General features: G+C 38.6%; 1 protein-coding gene across 2 annotated transcripts in view; it reads left to right on the forward strand.

Moving 5' to 3' along the window:
- ERICH3 (glutamate rich 3) overlaps positions 1-21,842 on the forward strand; it is a 110,107-nt gene that overhangs the window by 44,086 nt on the left and 44,179 nt on the right. For both annotated transcript variants that reach the window (XM_047788634.1, XM_047788635.1), the window contains exons 6-8: positions 2,653-2,811; positions 7,093-7,311; positions 18,217-18,397. In XM_047788634.1, coding sequence (XP_047644590.1) covers positions 2,653-2,811; positions 7,093-7,311; positions 18,217-18,397 — 559 coding nt within the window. The remainder of the gene's footprint in view (positions 1-2,652; positions 2,812-7,092; positions 7,312-18,216; positions 18,398-21,842) is intronic.

Here is a 21,842-nt window from a genome sequence, read left to right on the forward strand (position 1 = left end):
CATTCACATAAGCCAAGGTGGTGTATCACCTGTGGATATTTCAGCCAGAGAGAAGGGGATAAAGGGAAAATGAAGACACATTTCTTCTAAGGGCATGGTCTGCAAGTTTCACGTATAACTTCTCCTTACATCTTGTTGGCCAACACGGAGGCATACATCTATACAGAGTTGCAAGAGATGCTAGAAAATATGGTCTTTACTTGTGATAGTCATGTTCTCTAATGAATATTCTTTATATGAGGAAGGGAAAACAGATACTGGGGGATATCATCTTTGCCACCCTTCCCATGTCTGGCCCACAATTGGATCTTCTTACTTGGACGTTCAAATTTACCCTTCCTCTTGTCTGTTCATCTTCTTCTCTTGCTCATCCATTTGGATAAGATATAACTGCTCCTGTGAAACTTTAATTTTACTAGCCTCACTGGCTTATTACTAACTTTTAGATCTCGGTTCTGTTGGTTCTCAGGTGTTTTGTTGTTATTGTCTCTTTGACAGTGTTCAGTGGTCATTTGGCACTAATTGTCCTGTGTTGCCATTAGACGTTACTTTTTTTTACTTTTTCATTTACTTACGTTACTCATTTTACTTTTTCATTTAGAGTTGGAATTCAACAAATGTTGACTTAACAAACTCAGAGCTTTAACAGCATATGACATGCTTGTGGAGATGGCATTAAGACCAGTTTTTGCTGGTGGGAGCTGCCCTATCACCATTTTTAATGCATCTATACAACACATTTCCAGAGTTGAATATTTGTTGTCACTATGCTTTAGAGTCATTGTAATTAAGCTTATTCATGAATCATTTATATACTGTCCTTCTCATACCCTCTTAACCAAATTTGCATGTATTATTCTTAATAGATTTTCTACTGTTCTATTGTAATAGAACAACTGGGCCAAGCATCTTGTTTTTTTCCATTTTTGAAACATTGCTGATCTTTATGCTAAAGTTACAATGTTCTGTCAGTGCCCCCAAAGGCACATCTAATGTTCTGAACTGGCACTTTTGGTGTTCTCTGCAGTGCATTCTTGATTAGAAAATACATCAGTCAGGGTCTCAGCAGGAAACAGATGGCTCACACAAATAGGGTAATTAGGAAGGGTTTAATAAAGAAACTATTTACAAAAATGCAGGAGGTTTAAGGAAAACCAACTAGGGATGTAAAGCATGCTGGGGTGAGCACAATAGGAAACCACACCACAAAGACCTAAGGGGGAAATGAAGGGACTGGGTACCAGAACCAGCAGGTGGGTTCTGGGAGAGGACTTCCTGACAGGAGCTGTGGACTTTGGTAGAGGGAGCCAGCTGTACCATCATGACCTTGGTGGGAAGGGTCCAGGAGCATTATGGTTCCATTCTCCTTCCCTCTTACCTTTTGACCTCCTGCTAGTGTCTTTCACTGGCAAAGTTGGTGTAGTTGGTGTGGTCCATGAAGAAATGACTCCCAGCAGCCAGAGCGGAACAGAGAAGACAGAGAAGAGGGGCAAATGGAAAATACGCAGCCTGGAAAACATCGCCATCTTTATAGTGTTTTCCAAAGCTGCCAGTGACTATTTTTCATTTTTGTTTTCCTAATATTTCATGGAAGAGGCTAACTAAATGGTGATGCATTAGAGCTAAGCACTCCCCTTTCCTCTTTTTGAATCATATTGGTTGCTTTTTGCTTCAGCACCAACCTTAGACTTAAAGGACTCAGACTAGAATTTATGTTGATGAGGAAGGTCACGATCTGGGACTCTTTGGGGCAGTGGCTGCAATGCTTGCACCTGGACAAACATCTCCTGGAGCAACAAAATACAAAGATACTAGAAGGGTCTAAAAATAACTGTATACATGCACAGTTGGGACAAATTATGGACAAGAAGATACAAAAAAAAAAAAAACTAAAAGCCCAACTGCCACTTCTGAAGAACTGAGAGCAAAAGCAGAGTGTTGAAAGCAAAAGCAGGGTACAGTGCACCCACCGAACACAACCCTACCAAAGGGTGGGCAGACCACCTCAGCCACCCCTCTGGCCGACTCCTGGGCCTGCTTCCACCCCCACCCCATAAAAGGAGCCAGCTTACAACCCCCTCCACCCTGAGCAGGTGAACAAGCAAGGGAACCTGTTGTTTCCTTCTCCCCTGCTGCAGCGGGACCCCCAATAAAGCCTTGCCTGAATTTTCCTGTCTGGTCTCTTAACAATTTCCATTGATGAAGAAGGCCAAGAACCCTGGACAGTAACACTGAGAACATTTAAACAAAAATGAGTTCATTCCAATCATATCCCTTTAGATCTCTAAAATAGGAACTTTAGTCAACTTAACATTTAATTGAGCAAAGCCATGCTATGCACAGAATCAATTACGTATTGTCAGCGAGTTTATAGTATAAATAAAATGCAGGAGCCTAACAGAGAACACCTCCTTTATCTAATACACTCTGTAATTGTGGCATTTAGATATGAGAAGGACTTCCACACCATATGTTTTAACAAATACTTTGGGTCATAGGGGTATGTATAATGGAAGGACATAATTAAAGTTTAATCTGTTCAGTAAAACAGCACCATTAATTACTCCAGGCAATTTGTTGAGTTATTAATTGGTTCTGGAAACATGTCAAGATACTAATTTAAATGGAATTTTTTTCCCCCTAATTGTCTAGACAGCCCCTCGACCATACACTGCTCCAGGAAATATGCAGCCTCCAATTCGATTACAACCTCTTCCCAGGACTCCTGCAGTAGGAACTGTTCCAAAGGTAACATCAGGGTCTAGATCAAAAACCACACTGCTGGAAAATGAAGCTCCATTTCCCATTGGGGTAAAGGTTATTTCTTCAAGAATTCTTTTTATCTTTGATTAGAATATTGGATTACCACAGTTTTAATGTTGCTCGATTCAATTTATCTATTCAGTGAAATTTATATTGTGCGCTCATTAAGTACTTACTATGTACTTGTTTAATTAATTGGAAGGCCTATAATTTTTGTGTAATTGGGGAAAAAGTAAGGAATAGATAAGTAATAATGTAAGATGATCTCTCATTAATTTGAAAGATTATATGAAAAACAAAAAGGAACTTTTTATAGCTAAGTATGACTTATATCAGAATAGACCCAGTGTTGACTGCTTCCAAATTTTAAATGCATGAAACCTAGAAAATGAAACTTTCCAAGAATAGGTTTGCATTTGCATGCTGACTTACTTTACCATCAGTGTATGAAATTGCTTCAAGTTTGACTCTAGAGAAGTTTGGATATAGAAGGAAAAGAATGTCCATCTTAAAAAAGATTCGTGAATTAATCACATGCAGATGCTTGACTCCACTTCCTTTTCAAGGTTACATCTCAGGTAATTTTCACTTACTTTAAGAGAGCACAGGAAGGAGGTATGGTAGCCATAAAATATGAGTTACTTAAACAGGGAAGGATAGTTGGGACATTTGGTTATTAGGGAAGGTATTGTTTGTATTTCCAAGCCCACAGAGAAACATTTGCCAGCTTAAGAAAGAACCGGGTTATAAGTACAATTGTAACTATGTTCAAATGGATAAATTTAGATACATTCATTATTATGAAGCATGAGACATGAAATTAAGATTTTTTTTATCTAAAGCTGACAGATAACCTTGACACAAAGAAATTAATTCAGATATAAGTGATTATTTTTCACATTAAATGTATAAATATAACCCTAATATCATAAATAATATTTTAATCCAGTTACTATGCTTCTCAGCTTGTGAAGTACTCTTTACAAACCTTAACAAAGGTTTCACAAAATTAAAAATGAATTTAATAGCAGTTTCTTGGAAAGAAGAAGAAGTTAAACCAAAAGTGGTGGCATTTCGTCTAGGGAAGACTGCTTAGAACTAGGCAGGAACTTGTTAGGTCGTAAGCCAATTAGGTTTACACTTTCTAGGATCTGGTCTCCACTTTCAATGTCCAGAGAGTTCCTGTTTAGTAGCTTTAGTGTCCATTCCTGGACTAGCTTAGTGTTCCGGAATGGTCAGGCCCTGAGAGATTGTCTTAGGCTAACTAAAATAATACATGACAAGCCCATTTTTCTCATGATAGTAAATCAAAATAGGGAATCAAATCATAATTAGGGGTCATTAATTCACCAGATAGCCAATAAATCAAAGCTTGTAGAAGCAGTACGTTTTCCCCCCGTGGGCAGACCTGCATGGGAAGCCAGATCACAATGAGAAGGTTGCCTGGTGAGTATGGAATCAGAATGAGGGGTGTGGTAGAACGGAATGTCAGTGGCATCAAGTTATGAGGGCCTGGTGCACCTGTCTCATCTTAGGAATGAGCTTGCCAAAGGTACCAGAAAGCTCAAAGGTCTTTGGCTAAAGCCCTGTGTATCCTCCAGGGATAACTTTGCCTTTAGGACTGGAAATATTCAGAGTCCAATGGGTGGTATTTCCTCTCCCCCAGATAGTACTCAAATGGGTACTTTCCATATTTGCCAAGGTGATTATAATTCTTTTCTAAGCTATTTCTATTAACTCTACTTGATTGGACTCAGTTTTCTGTTAGATATGTGAACACTTTCAATCAGGTAATTTCAAATTCTTCTGGTAGGGAACGATTTTTCTTTCCGGTGATTTTCCAAATCTTCTCTGAGCCACTGGGGAGATATATTCCTTAAATCTGCACAGGGCCTTTTACCATTTCCAAGTTTCAGAGTGTTAGTGAGTAAGGAATAGGCACTTAATGGTAGCTTACATGCACTGACAAGATTGAGATCAATTCTGTGTTGATTTCAACTAGCTAAATTTACACTCTTCATCCAGTGAAATCTATAGGGCCCTTACTATGCTCCAGCCATTGGTGATATGCCAATTATCAGTGCAGACCAAATCCTCTAACTTACTGGAGCTTACAGTTTGATGTACATAGACAAAATATACTGCCTGAAAAGACATGCAATTTTTATAATGGTGTTGATGATGAAAATGATTTGATATAAAGTCAGACAAAGAATCCCTAAAGAACATTAGTCTGTATGATTGCTGAGTATGTAGTGGGCACCCACTAAAAGAGTAAAAGATATGCATGTGGGAATTGTTTGAAGGTGCAACAGACTTAAGCAGATCAAATTTTCTAAGTATGAGGAATGAGGATCTTTGATGTAGGCCAAAGCAACTTGGCCAAAACAGGTTGGTTGAGATGGAATTGAATAAAAATAATAACTTGATTGAAAAATGATTATCCTTAGAATGAGAGTTTCTTATACACTTTTGATAGGACTAGAAATTGGTACAACTATTTGATGTTGATATGAGAATATCAGCATCTTAAGTGAACATGCTCAAGCATTTTAACATACAGGAATTTATCCTAGGAACACACACACGTGGAAAGAAATAGATTCAGGAATATTTAAGAGGGTAATATTGACGATAGTGAACACTTTGAAGATACCTAAGAATTTATTGTTTTAAGATGTTGTAGAATATTACATTATGTTTAAAAATAAGGTGAAATTATTTGTACCAGCATGGGAAGCTATCCAAGATGCTTTGGGGTAAAAAAGCAAGGTAAGAAACAGAGGATTATTATTATTTTTTTAATTTACTAAACCATTTCCAAATAAGGCATGCTATTGATTGATAAGTACTTAGAAATTAAAACCCCAAGTCCAGAAAGTTCTGGACTCATTGATTTTATTGTTTTATTATCTTATTTTCACTTCTTTAATATTTATTTGTTATTACAATGTCTATGCACACCATCACACAAAAATTGGAAAATGTAAGAAAAGAAAAATGAGAACATAAATAATACCTGCAGTGTCAAGCATTCTAACAATTCTAAGCCCCTTGGTAAATATCTATTTAAATCCCTTTCTCTTCACATAAATGTTGTTTTCAATCAAAATATGGACTACAGATGCCTTTGCTTAACCTGCTTTTGTTTTTTTAGCAATGAGAAATGTTTGGAGAATGACTTCCCTTTCTTAAAAATAACATCACAATTTAAGCATCTCAAAATAAAGAATAAATTGGATGAAAATGAATTTCAAACAATACCAAGTAAATTGGTTTAAACTGGATAAAAATGAGTAAAGATACCTTAAAGTTCAGAAAACTACCTCAGATATATAAAAATTACTGATTGGTGAAAATTCAGACTCACATATACCTAAAAAATTTAACATAGTTTTTGATTCTATCTTTGGTTATTTTAGTCATTAGGGTAATAATACATGTTGACTAAACGTGCAAATAATACAAAGATATATAAAATGGAAAATAATAATTTTTAATAATCCAAATCCCGAAGGCAACCCTCTGTTCAAAGTCTTCATCATCTCTGATTTATCAAAATCCAAATATAAATTATTTAAAAGAAATGCACAATAACACTGCATGGACATTTTTATGTTACGATTCAGTATGAATAGATCCAGACTACTCTTTATAAAGTCTGGAAAGAATGTATTATAAGAACAAAGCAAATATTAAATATCTTCCTATTGATGGACTTGGATCAATTAAATTTTTTAGGCATACATGTGCACTTGCGTGTGTGTGTGTGTGTGTGTGTGTGTGTGTATACACATTTACATAAGTGTTTCTGTGTGGTTATCTGGGTGAGATTTATTCCTACAAGTTGAATTTCTAGGAGAAAATAAGCTGAATAGAGTCTTTGGGTCAGAGTCTGGGTTTTTATTTCCCTGAAACCATATTATCAAGGAATATTATAACATCTGGGTGGGTGAAATCAATATAAATAAAGTACGACTATCCAATCCTGCTTCAACGTACAACACTTCAAACTTTTTGATTTTAAATTGCTTAATTCTATTGGGTCCCCATTGATTTAATGGATTGTTGTAGGAAAATCTCAAAAGTACTATAAAAATGCCATCACTCTATGTTTGGTTTTAAAATATACTTATGGTTAAAAATTCATGAAAACTTAATTTGCTATGGATACTACAAAATGCCATTTTCCAACAGATTGAAGAATTTGCCTATTGCTATCAGTCATGTTTGCATGCAGTGTCAATCATAGTCTTGTCTTTAATCTGGGGTTATGTTGGGTCACCTCTTCCACTTCACTGGTTCTCATGTCACGAAATGTGATTACAGGGCAAGAAGGCAGTGATGAAGTTCAGGAACTCCATGGACAATCCCCAGGCAATGAATCGATATCAATTTCCGGCCATTAACCATTACATGATGCCTATTCCTCCTCCACCTCCTCCCCCCAGTGGAAAAATCACAAGGGAAAATAGACCTGAAACATGGAGAAAGAGAAGATTTCGTCCAACCACTGCTCCAAATGGCTTGGAACCTCTCTTTACTAGGGTGATTATGGAATCAAGCTTTCCTTTATTATTTTAGCACTGATATGCATTGTACTATTCGAGTTCTAGATATGCAGTAAAAGAACCTAGGGAAATTGAATGCAAAATGCCTTGCATAAAGAAATCTAATAATTTTATAAATGTAGTAATTATAAGCTGGAATGAATCTGAAACCAAATATTTGAGTAGTTCAGTTGAGTAATTTAGTGTAATTGATTTTAAAAAATCAAGTAAATCTTGTACTCAAATTTAGTTTATACTGTACCCATTTCCAAATCATTTATTTCCTTTAATGTGCCCATTCAATCTCATGTTGTCGGCAAGTATTTTAAACATTTAATTTGGGAAAATTCAGAGACTTAAATATATTAAAAACCCTAATTTACCATATAAAATAATTGTTAAAGCTCATTTTTAATGATTTCTGGCAAGTTACTTTATAATATCTAGAAAAGATTCCCTTTCAATGTTCTTGAAAATGTAGTTTATTGTATTCATTCCTCAAAATACTGATAAAGAAAATAGTCCTAAGGCCAGTTACACTTTAGAAAGATACAGGCTAGTATGAAGGCAAAGATCTCTTAATTTTTATGGTAGAAGTATCCAGTAAATAGCAATCCTATGTAATTTTTGTGATGATTAACGAGATGGCTGGGCAACACTTCACTGATGGAGAATCAGGGAGTGAAGTGTCAATATCGCATGTGGCTCTTCAATACCAGCCTCATTCGAATGCTTTATTTACCCCTTGTCTGCATCTCCCTCCCAGCAGCTCGCTAACTCACCAGTAACTTTCCTCACCAATAACCTTCTCCAAAAATGGAGACTACCTTCCTTTCCTCCTTTCAATTCACCTTTCACCAGTTCTGTTTCTTTGCTATGGTCTCTGACTGAGTGGTGTATCCTCAGCTCTGAGGCCCACCCCCTACCTTGTTCCTTGATCTTATCCTTTTCCACTGCCATGACACCTTACCTTCTCCTCTCTGTCCTTCTCCTCCTGTTTGGATTTTTATTCCTTCCTCTAATATTCATCTCTATCTCTCAACATACCCAGGTCTTATAGAAAGTAACTAAGTCCTTTCGTCACAGTCTGCAGCCGGAGACTTCTGTTTTCTCCTTTCTTACTACACAGTTCTCTGGAGAGTAGTTTACTGTAGCTTAAGCTAACAAGCCCAGGCAAGTGAGTTTACAATAAAGGTTTAGTTCTTTTGCTCATTTTTGTCTGTTGCGGATCACCTGTAATTCTGGCACCCAGACTGAATGAGTAGTCCCTGTCTCAGTTATATTGGCTTTGTGGACAGCAAAGCACTGGAATGCTTTTAAGATTGCATTCAGGAGTGACACATGAGGAGTTCCCATTGTGGCTCAGTGGGTTACAAACCCAACTAGTATCCATGAGGACGTAGGTTCAATCCCTGGCCTTGCTCAGTGAGTAAAGGATCCAGTGTTGCCGGAGCGGTGGTGTAGGTCGCAGGCATGGCTCAGATCTGGTGTTGTCATGGCTGTGGTGTAGGCCTGCGACTGCAGCTCTGATTTGACTCCTATCCTGGGAACTTCCGTATGCCACGGGTGTGGCAGCAATGAAGGTAGAAACATCACCCTCTCATAGAGAGGGGCAGTGAATATTTGGAGTAGTGATAGTGATAGCATCTACCAATCTACTACCTGACTTTGAATTCTTTGCATGCTGGCATTGGTCTCTACCAGGCCAACAAACAGGCTCTCTTGAAGGCTATGACTATCCTCTACTTGCAAAAACAGTGACTTCCTCATCATTCTTATTTGATGGCAGCATTTGATTTTCTGATGTTAAATATATATTACTGGGATAAACTCTACCTGGTCATACTTTTAAAAAAATTTAAATAAGTTAAACAACAGGTAAACAGTATGTATACACCATTACTGTTCAACAAAGCAGGACGCTTTTGTCATATGATGAGCCCCCTATTCCTGCCCTGTCATATCGTCCACTCCTTCTCAGAGCAACCACTATACTGCTACCTTTGTTAACTGAGTCTCTGGTTTCCTTTGGAGTTCTGTTACTTATTTGCATAAAACTTCAGATATGAGCTCAAACCTAGCATTGTAATGAAAGGATAGTATTTTCGGGAGAAAATACACTGAGTAAAGTCTCTGGGTTTGGTTCCTTGACAGTTTTAAGAGCCCCCTCTGGGGAAGTGGGAGAGGTCATGTCATGAGTGTGTCCTAGGAAAATGGGGCTCACCAGAGTCAGGGCATCATCTAATGATGTTTTTTGTTTTTTGTTTTGCTTTTTAGGGCCACACCCATGGCATGTGGAAATTCCCAGGATAGGGGTTGAATTGGAGCTACAGCTGCCGGCCTTTGCCACAACCACAGCAACACCAGATCCAAGCCGTGTCTGTGACCTACACCACAGCTCAGGGCAACACCGTATCCTTAACCCACTGGTCGGGTCCAGGGATCGAACTGGCATCCTCATGGATACTAGTTGGGTTCATTTCCGATGAGCCACAATGGGAATTTCTAATGATGTCTTCATGTGAGGCAGACACTGGACATCCAGCAGGAATGTGGTCAGGTGAATGGGCTTCTGTAGCAGGGCACAGAGGAGAGAGCAGCAAATTCTCCATCCTTGGTCATAACAGGCAATGTGCAGATAAGCATCCAAGCCGGCTCCCCCTGGGCATCGCATTCGGGTTAGAAACCCAGCAGGTGTCATTAGGCGTCCTGGCTCTGACAGACTTTGGCATGCCTGGCTCTTAAGTTCACAAGTCTGCAGTCTGACTTGGTCTTATTTTTTTCAAACTCTCTTTAGGATCCCTATTTTGAGATGTTGGAACTACTCACTGATGCATTAATATTCTTAGCTTTTTTTCTCTCTTATTTTCTACTTTTTTGCCTTTTTGTTCTGCTTGCTGGGAGATTTCTTTAGTTTTGTCTTACATTCTATTGACATTTTTCTTTTCCTGATGTATTTTAGATCCTAGACCTCTTATGTTCAACGAATGTTACTTTTTTTGCCATCTTTTTTTTTTTTTTTTTTTTCCACACCTGGCATGTGGAAGTTCCCAGGCCAGGGATTGAACTCATGCCACAGCAGTGATAATGCCAGGTCCTTAACCTGCTAGGCCAAAGGGAGCTCCTGAAGCTTATTTTTAAAAAGCAGCTTATTCCTATTCTGTATGATTTTGGTTCTTTCATACTTGTGGAGACTTGCTTTGAGGGCCAATATATGTTCAGTTTTTGTAAAGAATATGATTCTCTAACTGTTGGGAGCAGAATGTCCAGTTGTATTGTTCATATTTTTCATCCTTAGCATTCTTTTTTAATCTGCTTGGTCTCTTTATCCCTGAGTTCTAGTGATAATTCATTCTGTATAGTTGTGGATTTATCAATTTCTCCTTGTAATTATGTCAAGTTCTTCATTGTAAATGTTGAGAATACCTGGTTAAATGCTGTCAAATTTAGGATACTTTATCTTACTGATGAAGTGGGTCCTTATTATTAAAACAATGATCCTTTTTATTGCTTATTACTTTTGGCCTTAACATCTGTTTTGTCTAATAGCAATTCTTTTTTTTTTTTTTTGTCTTTTTGCCTTTTCTAGGGCCGCTCCCTCGGCATATGGAGGTTCCCAGGCTAGGGGTCTAATCGGAGCTGTAGCCGCCAGCCTACGCCAGAGCCACACCAATGCGGGATCCGAGCCACGTCTGCAACCTACATCACAGCTCATGGCAACGCCGGATCATCAACCCACTGAGCAAGGGCAGGGATCGAACCCAAAACCTCATGGTTCCTAGTCGGATTTGTTAACCACTGTGCCATGACGGGAACTCCTCTAATAGCAATTCTTGTTTTCTTTAGATATTATATAGGAATAATAACATATATGAATTATAGGAATAATATATATACACATTCCTTCTACTTATGGTCTTTCAGTGTCTTTAAAACTTTAGGCTTTCAATGTGTTTTGTAGCATATGGGTGCTTTGCATTTATTTCAATCTGAAAACCTCTGTTCCTTTAATAAGTGAGCTTGGTTCTAATGACACTTTTTTTTAACTTTTATTTTTTGACCATGCCCATGGCATGCAGAAGTTCCTGGGCCACAGATTGAACCCAAGCCACAGCAATGACAGCACTGGATCCTTAGTCTGCTGAGCAACCAGGGAACTCCTGATGACATCTTTTTTTTTAGTGGCATATGTAGACTTACTTCTACCATCTTAGTTGTAATATCATGGTAATTTTTTTTATAGTAACATTTTATGCTATTTTTTGCCTCTTCCTTGAAACTTCCTTCTCTTGCCTCCATAGCACTTTACTTTCACCTTTGCTCTCACCTTTAATTCTTCTCTTGCTCCTTTGTGTCTCTTTCATCTTCACCCCTACACTTAGCCATCACCATAGGCTTAGACCTTGACACTTGTCTTTCTATTCAAAACATGGTCATTTTCCACGTGGCTTCAATAGCTTTCTAGATGTCTCTTGGATCTGTCACTAGCTCCTAGGTCCTAGCATTCAGAATAAAATTGGCACAGTGTGGTACATCATGCACTTTAGCATTTAGATTTATATTAATTTTTCTGTAGAAAGGTTTCATTTAAGGAGAGGCTCTCATGACTAATTTCTACATTAAATTCATTCTTTCATTTTATGATTACCATCCCAAAGCATCTTTCAAATGCTTTTGAAAGAAAGAGGTAAGAGAAAGAAAGGGGCAAAGAAATATGGCCTGTTGGTGGCCCACCACCTGTTCCTCTGTGAGTGTATAGAACAGGGGCCCTGGCTTCTGTGGTCTGTGTCTTTGGGCCAAGATCCATGAAGCCAAATGACAGAGTGTAGATCTCACAGCTCAGCACATTGCTTCCATGCCCTGTTGCTTTATAATGTGGAGATCTAACACCTGCAGAGGAGTTCCCATTGTAGCTCTGTGGGTTAGGAATCTGCCTAGTATCCATGAGAATGTGGGTTCAATCCCTAGCTCTGCTCAGTGGGTTACAGATCTGGTGTTGCCACAAGCTGCAGCATAGTTTTGCAGATGTGACTTAGATCTGGTGTTGCCGTAGCTGTGGTGTAGGCCTGTAACTGCAGCTCCGATTCAATCCCTAGCCCAGAAACTTGCATATGCCACAGGTATGGCCCTAAAAAGAAAAAACAGCAGTAAGAAACACCTGAAGAGCTTTATAAAGCTTTTATAGAATCTATGAGACTAGTTAGATTGTGCTCTGAGGTGTACCTCACCCATCTGCAGATTTTTGTGTTTTCGCTCAGGACTTCGGGTCACCTCCTCCGCATAGCAGCCCACTGAAAATGTGGATGGTCCTAGAGGTAGTGTTTATAGATGTGAAAATACAGACTTTCAAATAAGAACCTACTTAACCATCATGCCTATCAATTAAAAGAATAAAACGCAGTTTAGTTTTTTCTATGTTTTTGTGAAAGAGAAGGCAAATGGCTTCTCCAGGCATGAACTAGTCTGTGGCTTTCCCCATATCTGTTCGAGGTCCCCTATATATACCTCCTAGACTCTAGACAATCTCTATGAAGTTACAGGTGCCTGAAAGATGAGTAGGAAGTTAGAAGATTGAATAGGGGAGCAGAGGGTTAAAGGCGAAGGGGAGGAAGAGAGTAATCAGAGTTAAGCTCATCTCAGCAGTAATAGATTCTATGTAATGGTGTTAAACTGCAGAATAGCTCCCAACTTGTTTCTCCCCTGCTTGAAACCTTTCACTAGCTTCCCCTTTCCTAATGAAAGCGAGTTATTCTTCTGGCTGACTGTTTGGAAATGTCAGTTTTATTATCATTCAGGTATGTTGAGACCTATAGATCAGGAGACAACTGCCTTTGAAAAGACAATTTGTCACTTACAGTTCTCAAGCAGAAGGGACATGTCTATGTATTTTAGAGAGGATGCCGTCCAGAATATTGTTCAACCACATATCTGGGCCCTATGGCTCAGCTAAGTTGATAAATAAATTAACCATCACACCAGACCATGCAGGGACACCCAGGGAAGTAACAGGGTTGTCCAGTACGGGGTGGGAAAAAAGGTGAGAAAGTACCTCTCTTGTGGTTTCTGAAGAAGGAATGGGTGAGGCAGAGTAAGCAGGCTTAGGAATGGATGGTATGAATGATTTTAGCAGGCTCTGGTGTTGGGCTGTCCTGAATTGTCTGGTGCCTGGTCGTTGGTCTGGGGAATGTTGGCCCAGAGTATTAGAGGTTGGAGGAAGGTGGATACAGACTCTCAGTAGGTTAGTTTGCACATGATAAACGGTCTCCCAGGCAAGTCATTTACTATCTCTGGAAACCAGTTAGCCCAGAGGGAGGGAGTGTCCTAGGGTCAATAAGGACCCAGATGTAAAAACATCAGAATTAAAGGACAAGCTAGCATTCAAGGGCTTTCAGGGTTTGGCCCCTTTCCAGCTTTCTCTCTGCTCCTCTCCAAGCCAAAACGAACTACCTCCTACACCTTTGGCCAGTTGGTCCACCACTTCCCCATCTCAGGTCTATGCTTTTTAAAAATTACTTTCTGCCAGAAATTCTTTTTCTACAAATTGACTTGTGGGTGCCTGAGAGATAAGAAGAATGTGTTTTCATACCCACCTTTCCGTGCTCCCCCTAAAGGCTTTATGCTCTACACTACATTTCTATACATAGTAATAGGATTCCATCTCTTCATCCCTTCAAAAGGACATTATGACCTTTCTTATGTCCCTTAATATATTCTGCTTATAATACATACTTATGGACTTTTATTTCTTCTGCTTCCAGATTATGAAGCTTATTAGGGCAGGCATTAGTACTAATAATGTTTATTAGTACTGTGTTCATAAGTGGGTATTATTTTGTTATCCATGCAAAAAATTTAACTTTTTGTTATACTTTTTAGCTTAGGTAAGGACAGTATCTTTCTGATCTTTCTGCCCCTGTGTCTTGCCAGTGTTGACACCTAAGAAAGGCCTAATAAATGTTGATCTGACTGGACACAGCCATGGAACCATCAGGGATTCCACATTCTGACCTTTGCAGAGACAAAAGCTAAGTAGGTGGACCCACCCTGAATCTGAAGCTTCCTACATTTATAGGAACTCAGTAGCTACCAAACAAGAAAACCGATTCATGATCTGTTAAATACCACTTTTGTGAATTAAGCTTGATAAAAGATTGACAAAAACCCTGGCCATAGAGAGTGTCACTCAGTCCCCATGTTGAGTATGATTCAGGTCTTACGGAGAGGTAGTTCTGACACAATCCAGAGGAAGAGCGCCGCAGTGTTCACAGCCCAGTGGTCCAGGAAGCTGCCAGGGAAGTAGTTTCAATGCCATGTGACATGCAGTCATATAGGCCTTGAGATTAAAAGCATGTTGGTCATGTTTAGGCCACTACAGTTAGTTCAGTTGCTGGACCTTTAGATGTAACACAAGAAATTATTGAAAGATAGCAGGAGTTAGAGAGTACAAGACATTATTTTACTGTCTGAGAAGTGTTGGACCTTATCCCATGGACATGGGGACTCCTTAGAGGACTTTAAGCAGGGGAGTCACATGATCTAGTGACAGTCAATTATTTTGACATCTCTTTCTTTTTTAAAATAGCATACTACCTAGGAGTTTATTACAGGGGTCCAGGTAAGACTTTATGATTGTCCAGAGCTTGTCAAGTCTTGGCTAAGTAGTGTCTGTGGGGATGTGGGTTCGATCCCTGGCCTTACTCAGTGTTTAAGGATCTGGCATTGCCATGGCTGTGGCACAGGCTGGCAGCTTGAGCTCCAATTCAACCCCTAGCCCAGGGACTTCCATTTGTTGCAGGTGCAGCCCTAAAGAGAGGAAAAAAAAATTCTCTTTGACATCTATATGATCTCTTAAATTCACCTCCCACACAGACCTAGGCAGGGATAAAGAGATGCCAGTGAAAATTTAATGTATCAACTGAATGCTAAATATTACAAATATATAAATGGTTGACTGGTTAACCACTCAATAGGCTTGCTATTTATTTGTCAGTTTGAATTGTGCTTGCCTGGGAAATCTGAAAAGAAAGGAGGAAAGTCATAAGCAGCTGGTCAAGCAAGCAAGTGAACTAACCTTTAGTTGTGCAGGGCCATGAGACTGGCTCCTGTTCTTAAAATGCAACTGACTTTTCATGGCAGGTTTTGATACTTGCTTGAGGACAGCAGAAAGGGCCATTAAACCTTGTTAAAGTTTCATCAGTCTGGGATCCTTATAACCTTGGAAGATGGTAAATATAGAGGCAATTTAGTCAACTGAAAGAAACAATTGCTCCTTTCTTAGTGCATGTGTTTAATCATGAGCTGTCACTGGGGCCTTCTATTAGAACCCCGAAAAGGTCACTTGGTGGCAATAATTGGGGAATATTTTAAAAAGGAATGAAGCAATCAGACCCAAGAGAAAAGAGATGTTGCTATCAGGAATATACATTAGCAGAAAAAACTATCAATAAGATAAATCAAAAGGGTGAAGAGCTGTCCTTTCCTTTATTTTTAAATATTCCTCCATCCACTTTTTCACTTTGCACATATGAGGAAGCCTTTCCTCCACTCAAATCTCACTCTTACCTTGTGTTTATATAGTGCTGAGCTCCCAGAAGCTCACAAGGCTACCTCTGAATCCATGCCACTTAAGAAAGTATTGCCTAACAAAATGGGATGCTCTTATTTAATCCATCATATCATGAAATGCCCTAGTGGGAGCTTGGCCCTTAATTAACCTTAGGCCAGTGATTGTGCTTTGGGCTGCACACATGCATGTCATAACCGTGCAGTGCTCAGGCAAGAGGATGGCTTTGCAGCCAGGAGCCAGGCCTGCCATCATCCCCTTGCTTTCAGCTGTGACTCAAGGAGATGTTTCTGATCTGCAAAGAATGATCCAGTTTGCTGATTTACCTTCATGTCTCCTGATGTTCCTGAAATATTTCTTTTTTTTTTTTTTTTTATCTTTTTGCCATTTCTTGGGCCGCTCCTGCGGCATATGGAGGTTCCCAGGCTAGGGGTCGAATCAGAGCTGGAGCCACGGGCCTATGCTACAGCCACAGCAACACGGGATCCGAGCCACGTCTGCGACCTACACCACAGCTCATGGAAACGCTGGATCGTTAACCCACTGAGCAAGGCCAAGGATTGAACCCACAACCTCATGGTTCCTAGTCGGATTCGTTAACCACTGCGCCACGATGAGAACTCCCTGAAATATTTCTCTTGATTATTTTTCTATATAGGAGCCTGTTTGTCCACAGGCAAGACAATTTGCTCAAATTTTAAATCTCAGACTTTCCTACTCATTTCCACTTTTCAGACTGTTTGCAGAATTTCATTTCATCACATTCACGTCCTCTGATTTTGGCTTCAGAGAAAGAGAATTGAAGGAGGAAAAAAAAATCCGCTGAGGTGGAAGGGAATGGGTTTGGAGATGGAACTATTTTAGTAGTTCCTTCGGAAAATTTTTTTTGCTGCTTTGTCGTTCTTAATAAAATGTGTGCTTCTAAGGCATCTGTAATTCAGTGAAATGAAACTCAAATACTTGTCTTAGATTCACTGAAAGTTGTTGTTCTCACATTTTTCATTTAGCTAAAAATTGACTTTTAGAAAAGTGAAATAGATGAAAAGTAATGCCTGGCATCTGCATAGTTCTTGAAGCCTGCCTACAGCGTTCTTACCAGAACCTCCTAAAACCTCTCGAGGAGCCATTCCTCTTTCTCCACATCTTCTTCCTTTTCTTGCTTCTCTTTCCTCGTCTTCTTCTTAGAGGTTAGGCAAACACTATGCTCATTCACAACTAAGAAAATACTTAGACTATAAACTAAGAAGCCAGTCTTTGAGGATTTTGTCTCTGACCTGTAAGAATTTAAAATGAATTCTTTATCTTATAAAGAATTTAGATTGGCCAATGACACAGACTATCAGATACGTTTATGAGGTGGTATTTTTTGGTTCAGTACATGGTTTGATATTAAAAGTAATATTAGTAATATTGGTTTGTCATTGAACTGAATGCCTCCTGTGAAACTGGGTAATCTCGGGTCTACAATATACATTGTTCCTGTCCCTCAGGGTAAGTAACCACAGAAGGACTCAAATGTGTGCCTCTCCCTTTCACATAGAATAAGCTCAGGGAAGGATGTGTTGTCAGGGCTCAAATATAAAGGTAAACACTCGATTGCAAAAACAATGGCTAAATCACAGTTAATGTCTATTCAGGTTAGAATGAAATTATGAAATTAAGTTTAAAATTAAATTTCAGGGACTTCCCATTGTGGCGCAGTGGTTAACGAATCTGACTAGGAACCATGAGGTTGCGGGTTCGGTCCCTGCCCTTGCTCAGTGGGTTAACAATCCGGCATTGCCGTGAGCTGTGGTGTAGGTCACAGACTCGGCTCGGATCCCGCGTTGCTGTGGCTCTGGCGTAGACTGGTGGCTACAGCTCCGATTAGACCCCTAGCCCGGGAACCTCCCATATGCCGCCGGAGCAGCCCAAGAAATGGCAAAAAGACAAAAAAATAAATAAATAAATAAATAAATTAAATTAAATTAAATTTCATTAATTTACTTTGAATTTTATATGAGAACCAGCTAAGCGCCAAGAATAGTGTCCTCTTCGCATCATTGATATTTTTGTTGTGTGTAAAACACAGACACATACCTAAAATAAAAAGTGACAAACTTGGTCCACATCCCCAGCATCACATTAAAAATACGAAACCAAAATGTGTATATATGTTCTAATTGTTAAAGGGATTTATTTTGCAACAGGCTTGACTTTTTCTGCACTGTAGAGATTGATGGTTTTGAAAGGTTTTGTTGCTAGGTACATACAAGTAGCCTTTTCTATTTTTAGTATTACGTCATCACACTCTGATTAGAAGGTAATTAGTTCATAAGCCCCCTTTTTTGTTGATCCTAGGACTCAAGAAGGATTCATAAAACACCACTGCATAGTAATGCAGCTATTACAATGATCTATCTGGGGAAAAATGTGCACCTAGCTCATGATCACTCAGATTTCCGGGATGAAATAAAAGTTTATCAACAGCACTGTGGTGGGGAAAACCTGTGTGTCTACAAAGGCAAACTACTTGAAAAAGGTATACATGAAATGTGAATTTTTTAATTACTTGCAATTGATGCTATAGATAAGCTATTGTTGATGTAATATCAAAATGATTTCAATCACTCTATGAAATTATGCATATCCAGGGACTTATAAGCCAGCTGCCTAAGAGTAAATCCAGATTTACTGCTCCATGATTGAAATTGAAGCAGCAATTACTCTTGCAGATTGTGGAAGAAAGAATTTGGAGTGATTTAACCCAGTAACAGATTAATTTTGAGATAGAGATATATGACTGTTAAAATGTTGCATGAATAAACTGTCCCCCAAATTGCAAGTTAACTATTTGGCTTGCCATGGTGAATTATATCATACATTATTCTAAGAGGAAAATACCAGATTGGCAATTTGTTCTTTAGAAGTATGTCAAGATAAAAGTCACAAACCCAATAAACTTAAAGGTGAATCACACCTAAATAATGTGGTACAAGGTTTGGCTAAATGTTTTTTTAGTACATTTTCACTTTCATTTGATGATAAATCCATGTTTGTTAGCATAAGATAACTTTTATATCCAATGTAAGGTTTCACATAATTGTATCGAAGTAGGTTTTTGTCAATATTTAGTTCTATGGAACAGCAGTTCAAAGAAAGACTTGTTACAGGATTATATTTGCAATTGCCTTGCTTAAAACACTTTGTCTCGAAAGTAATAGTGTTTTTACTAATTAAAAGCTATTCATATTTAGATAATCTTGATAGTGACTTAGAGGTTAAGGGAGGAGGTGGGGGCAAAGATGGAGTTGTTACTTTTGACTTTTTTGATTTCCCTCATCAATCAAAAACAGTGACTTAATTTTTTAAAATTCAGGTACTTAAAGAGAATTACATATATTTAAGGATAAAGTATTTATTTATTTATTGGCCACACCCACAGCATGCAGAAGTTCTGGGGTCAGCGATTGACCCACATCACAGCAGTGTGACTGCCAAATCCCTTAACTGCTAGGCCACCAGGAAATTCCAGGGATAAAACATTTAAAATCTTCCAACACAAGAAAGGATAAACACTTGAATGTTGGTTTTAACTGAAAGTAAAATGTTACATATTATAATGAATTATAATTAAAAAAACATTTTTCTTTATAAAAAATATATAACGTTTATTTTTAAACAAGAATGCTCAACTATTTTTTTTTCCCATTTTATATGCTTGGCTGAAAGATGATTTACTTTGTTTCATTTTGTCCTGGCATTTGAAGCTCATTCCTTCCATTTTGTTTTTTTGGGGTTGTTTTTGTTTTTGTTTTTGTTTTTTTTTTGTCTTTTTGCTATTTCTTTGGGCCGCTCCTGCGGCATATGGAGGTTCCCAGGCTAGGGGTCGAATCAGAGCTGTAGCCACTGGCCTACACCAGAGCCACAGCAACACGGGATCCGAGCCGCGTCTGCAACCTACACCACAGCTCACAGCAATGCCAGATCCTTAACCCACTGAGTGACACCAGGGATCGAACCTGCAACCTCATGGTTCCTAGTCGGATTCGTTAACCACTGCGCCACGAAGGGAACTCCTCATTCCTTCCATTTTGTAAATGAGTAAAGTGAGAAGAATCCAGAGGTACAGTGGCTTCCCAAGGTCACATGTCCAGCTCTGGGCAGGGTCAAGAGCAGATCCCAACCTCTTGAATAGGTGCAGGACCGTCCTTTAGTACTATCCAGCCCCAGTTAGCTATTCTCAGTAGCAAAGAGTTCCCTGTATTTTCATAATTTGAGGGATAAGAAACCCCTGATGATAGTGACCAGATACACTTTTTTTTTTAATGTATCACTTTAAATTATTATTTTCAAAGAATTGCTGAAATTAGCTATAGTCTAAAATTTGGAGTTAACATAATGAAACTTTTCCTGAGTCTTAGATCACACTTTATTCAACAGAATTCATTATCACATGTAATGGCTATTTGACTGTTGGAAAATGAAGAAAGAACAAGGCTTAGCTGCATGACTATCTCAGAGATGATATACATTCTGTGATAAGATTGCAAAACCAAAGGTTATGGGAGAGTGTTACTGGCTAAGTGTTATTTTGCATGCATATTGATCCCAGGACTGACTTTTTGTTATATCATTGGACAATCTTGAATAACAGGATGGAATGGGGACCTAAATAATTGAATCCTGTCCACACAATAATTTTGTCTCAGCTTGCCCTTGATTGCCAGAAAAGTAATTGTTCAAAATTGAAAAGTTGGGTGGCTCAGAGTTGACTTGTGGTTCAGCAGTCTTAGCAATTTAGCTAGACTGAAAAGAATCTGCCCTTTTTACAAATCAAAGCACTGCATGATTCAGTGAAATGTGAATAGGTTTTCAGAAGATTTCTGTTTTTAAAAAAGGGCGTTTAACGTTATGCCTGGAGCAGTAAACTCATTAAAAATGTGGCATTCATTAATTTCTCTTGCTTTTGGATGAGAATAACAATACAATTAATTATTTAGAAACATGGCAAGTGCATCTTTTATTATCAGAGTAATTCATGATGTCTTGCAATTTGATTTTAGCCATCAGGCCACAGATTGATTGTTATTATATTACTGAATATTTTGGCTACTTGTAAAGAGTACAGTTTTTCACAGACGTTTTTGTTTACCTTACAAACAAGGCAAACCTTGGCCTCTTGGGTTCATGTGGATACAAGGAACAAAGTAACTTTTTTTCTGGCTCTGTTATAATCCCTTCCTTTTCTGTTCCATTTTCTTGTGTTGCCATAACCTGATCTGGTTGTAGCTATTTGTGCATTCCTCACAAACACTGCTTCACTGTCCCCCTTACCTCCCCCCAGCCCCACGCAGTTATCCTGTCTTTCCTTTGTCTGCGATAGGACAAAAGATTTTAAATTCAAAAGAGTGTTTTAAATTCAAATCTTACCCATCTTTTAAGATTCAGAAGAAGGCTGTTCAGCTTTCTCAGCTGACCTCTATTTTTATCCTTTTCTCTTGGCTCTTAGTCTACATGGAAAACTGAAGCACTTCATTGTCCTGTGACTAATGTGAACCGTTTTTTACTTGTTATCATATATTGACATTTTAAAGTTTTTTTTAAATACCCTTATTGAGGTGTTACTTACATTCCATAAAATTCATCCATTTGTAAGTGTACGGTTCACTGATTTTTAGGAATTTTATAGGACTGTGCACCTATTATCACAGTTTTATAGCATCTTCACTTCAAAAAGTTCCTTTGTACCTACCTGTTGACAACTAACCCTCCCTATCTTAGCCAGCTCCAGGTGAACATTGATCTGCTTTCAGTGTCCATACATTTGCCTTTTCTGAACATTTCTTATAGATGAAATCATACACTAAGTGGTGTTTTGTGTTTTTTTTTTTTCATTTAGCACAGGGTTTTAAACATTTGTGGAGTTCCTGTTGTGGCTCAGGAGGTTAAGAACATGAGGATGCAGGTTTTATCCCTGGCCTCTC

This window comes from Phacochoerus africanus, chromosome 8 (assembly GCF_016906955.1).
Source record: "Phacochoerus africanus isolate WHEZ1 chromosome 8, ROS_Pafr_v1, whole genome shotgun sequence".
NCBI classification, from domain to species: Eukaryota; Metazoa; Chordata; class Mammalia; order Artiodactyla; family Suidae; genus Phacochoerus; species Phacochoerus africanus.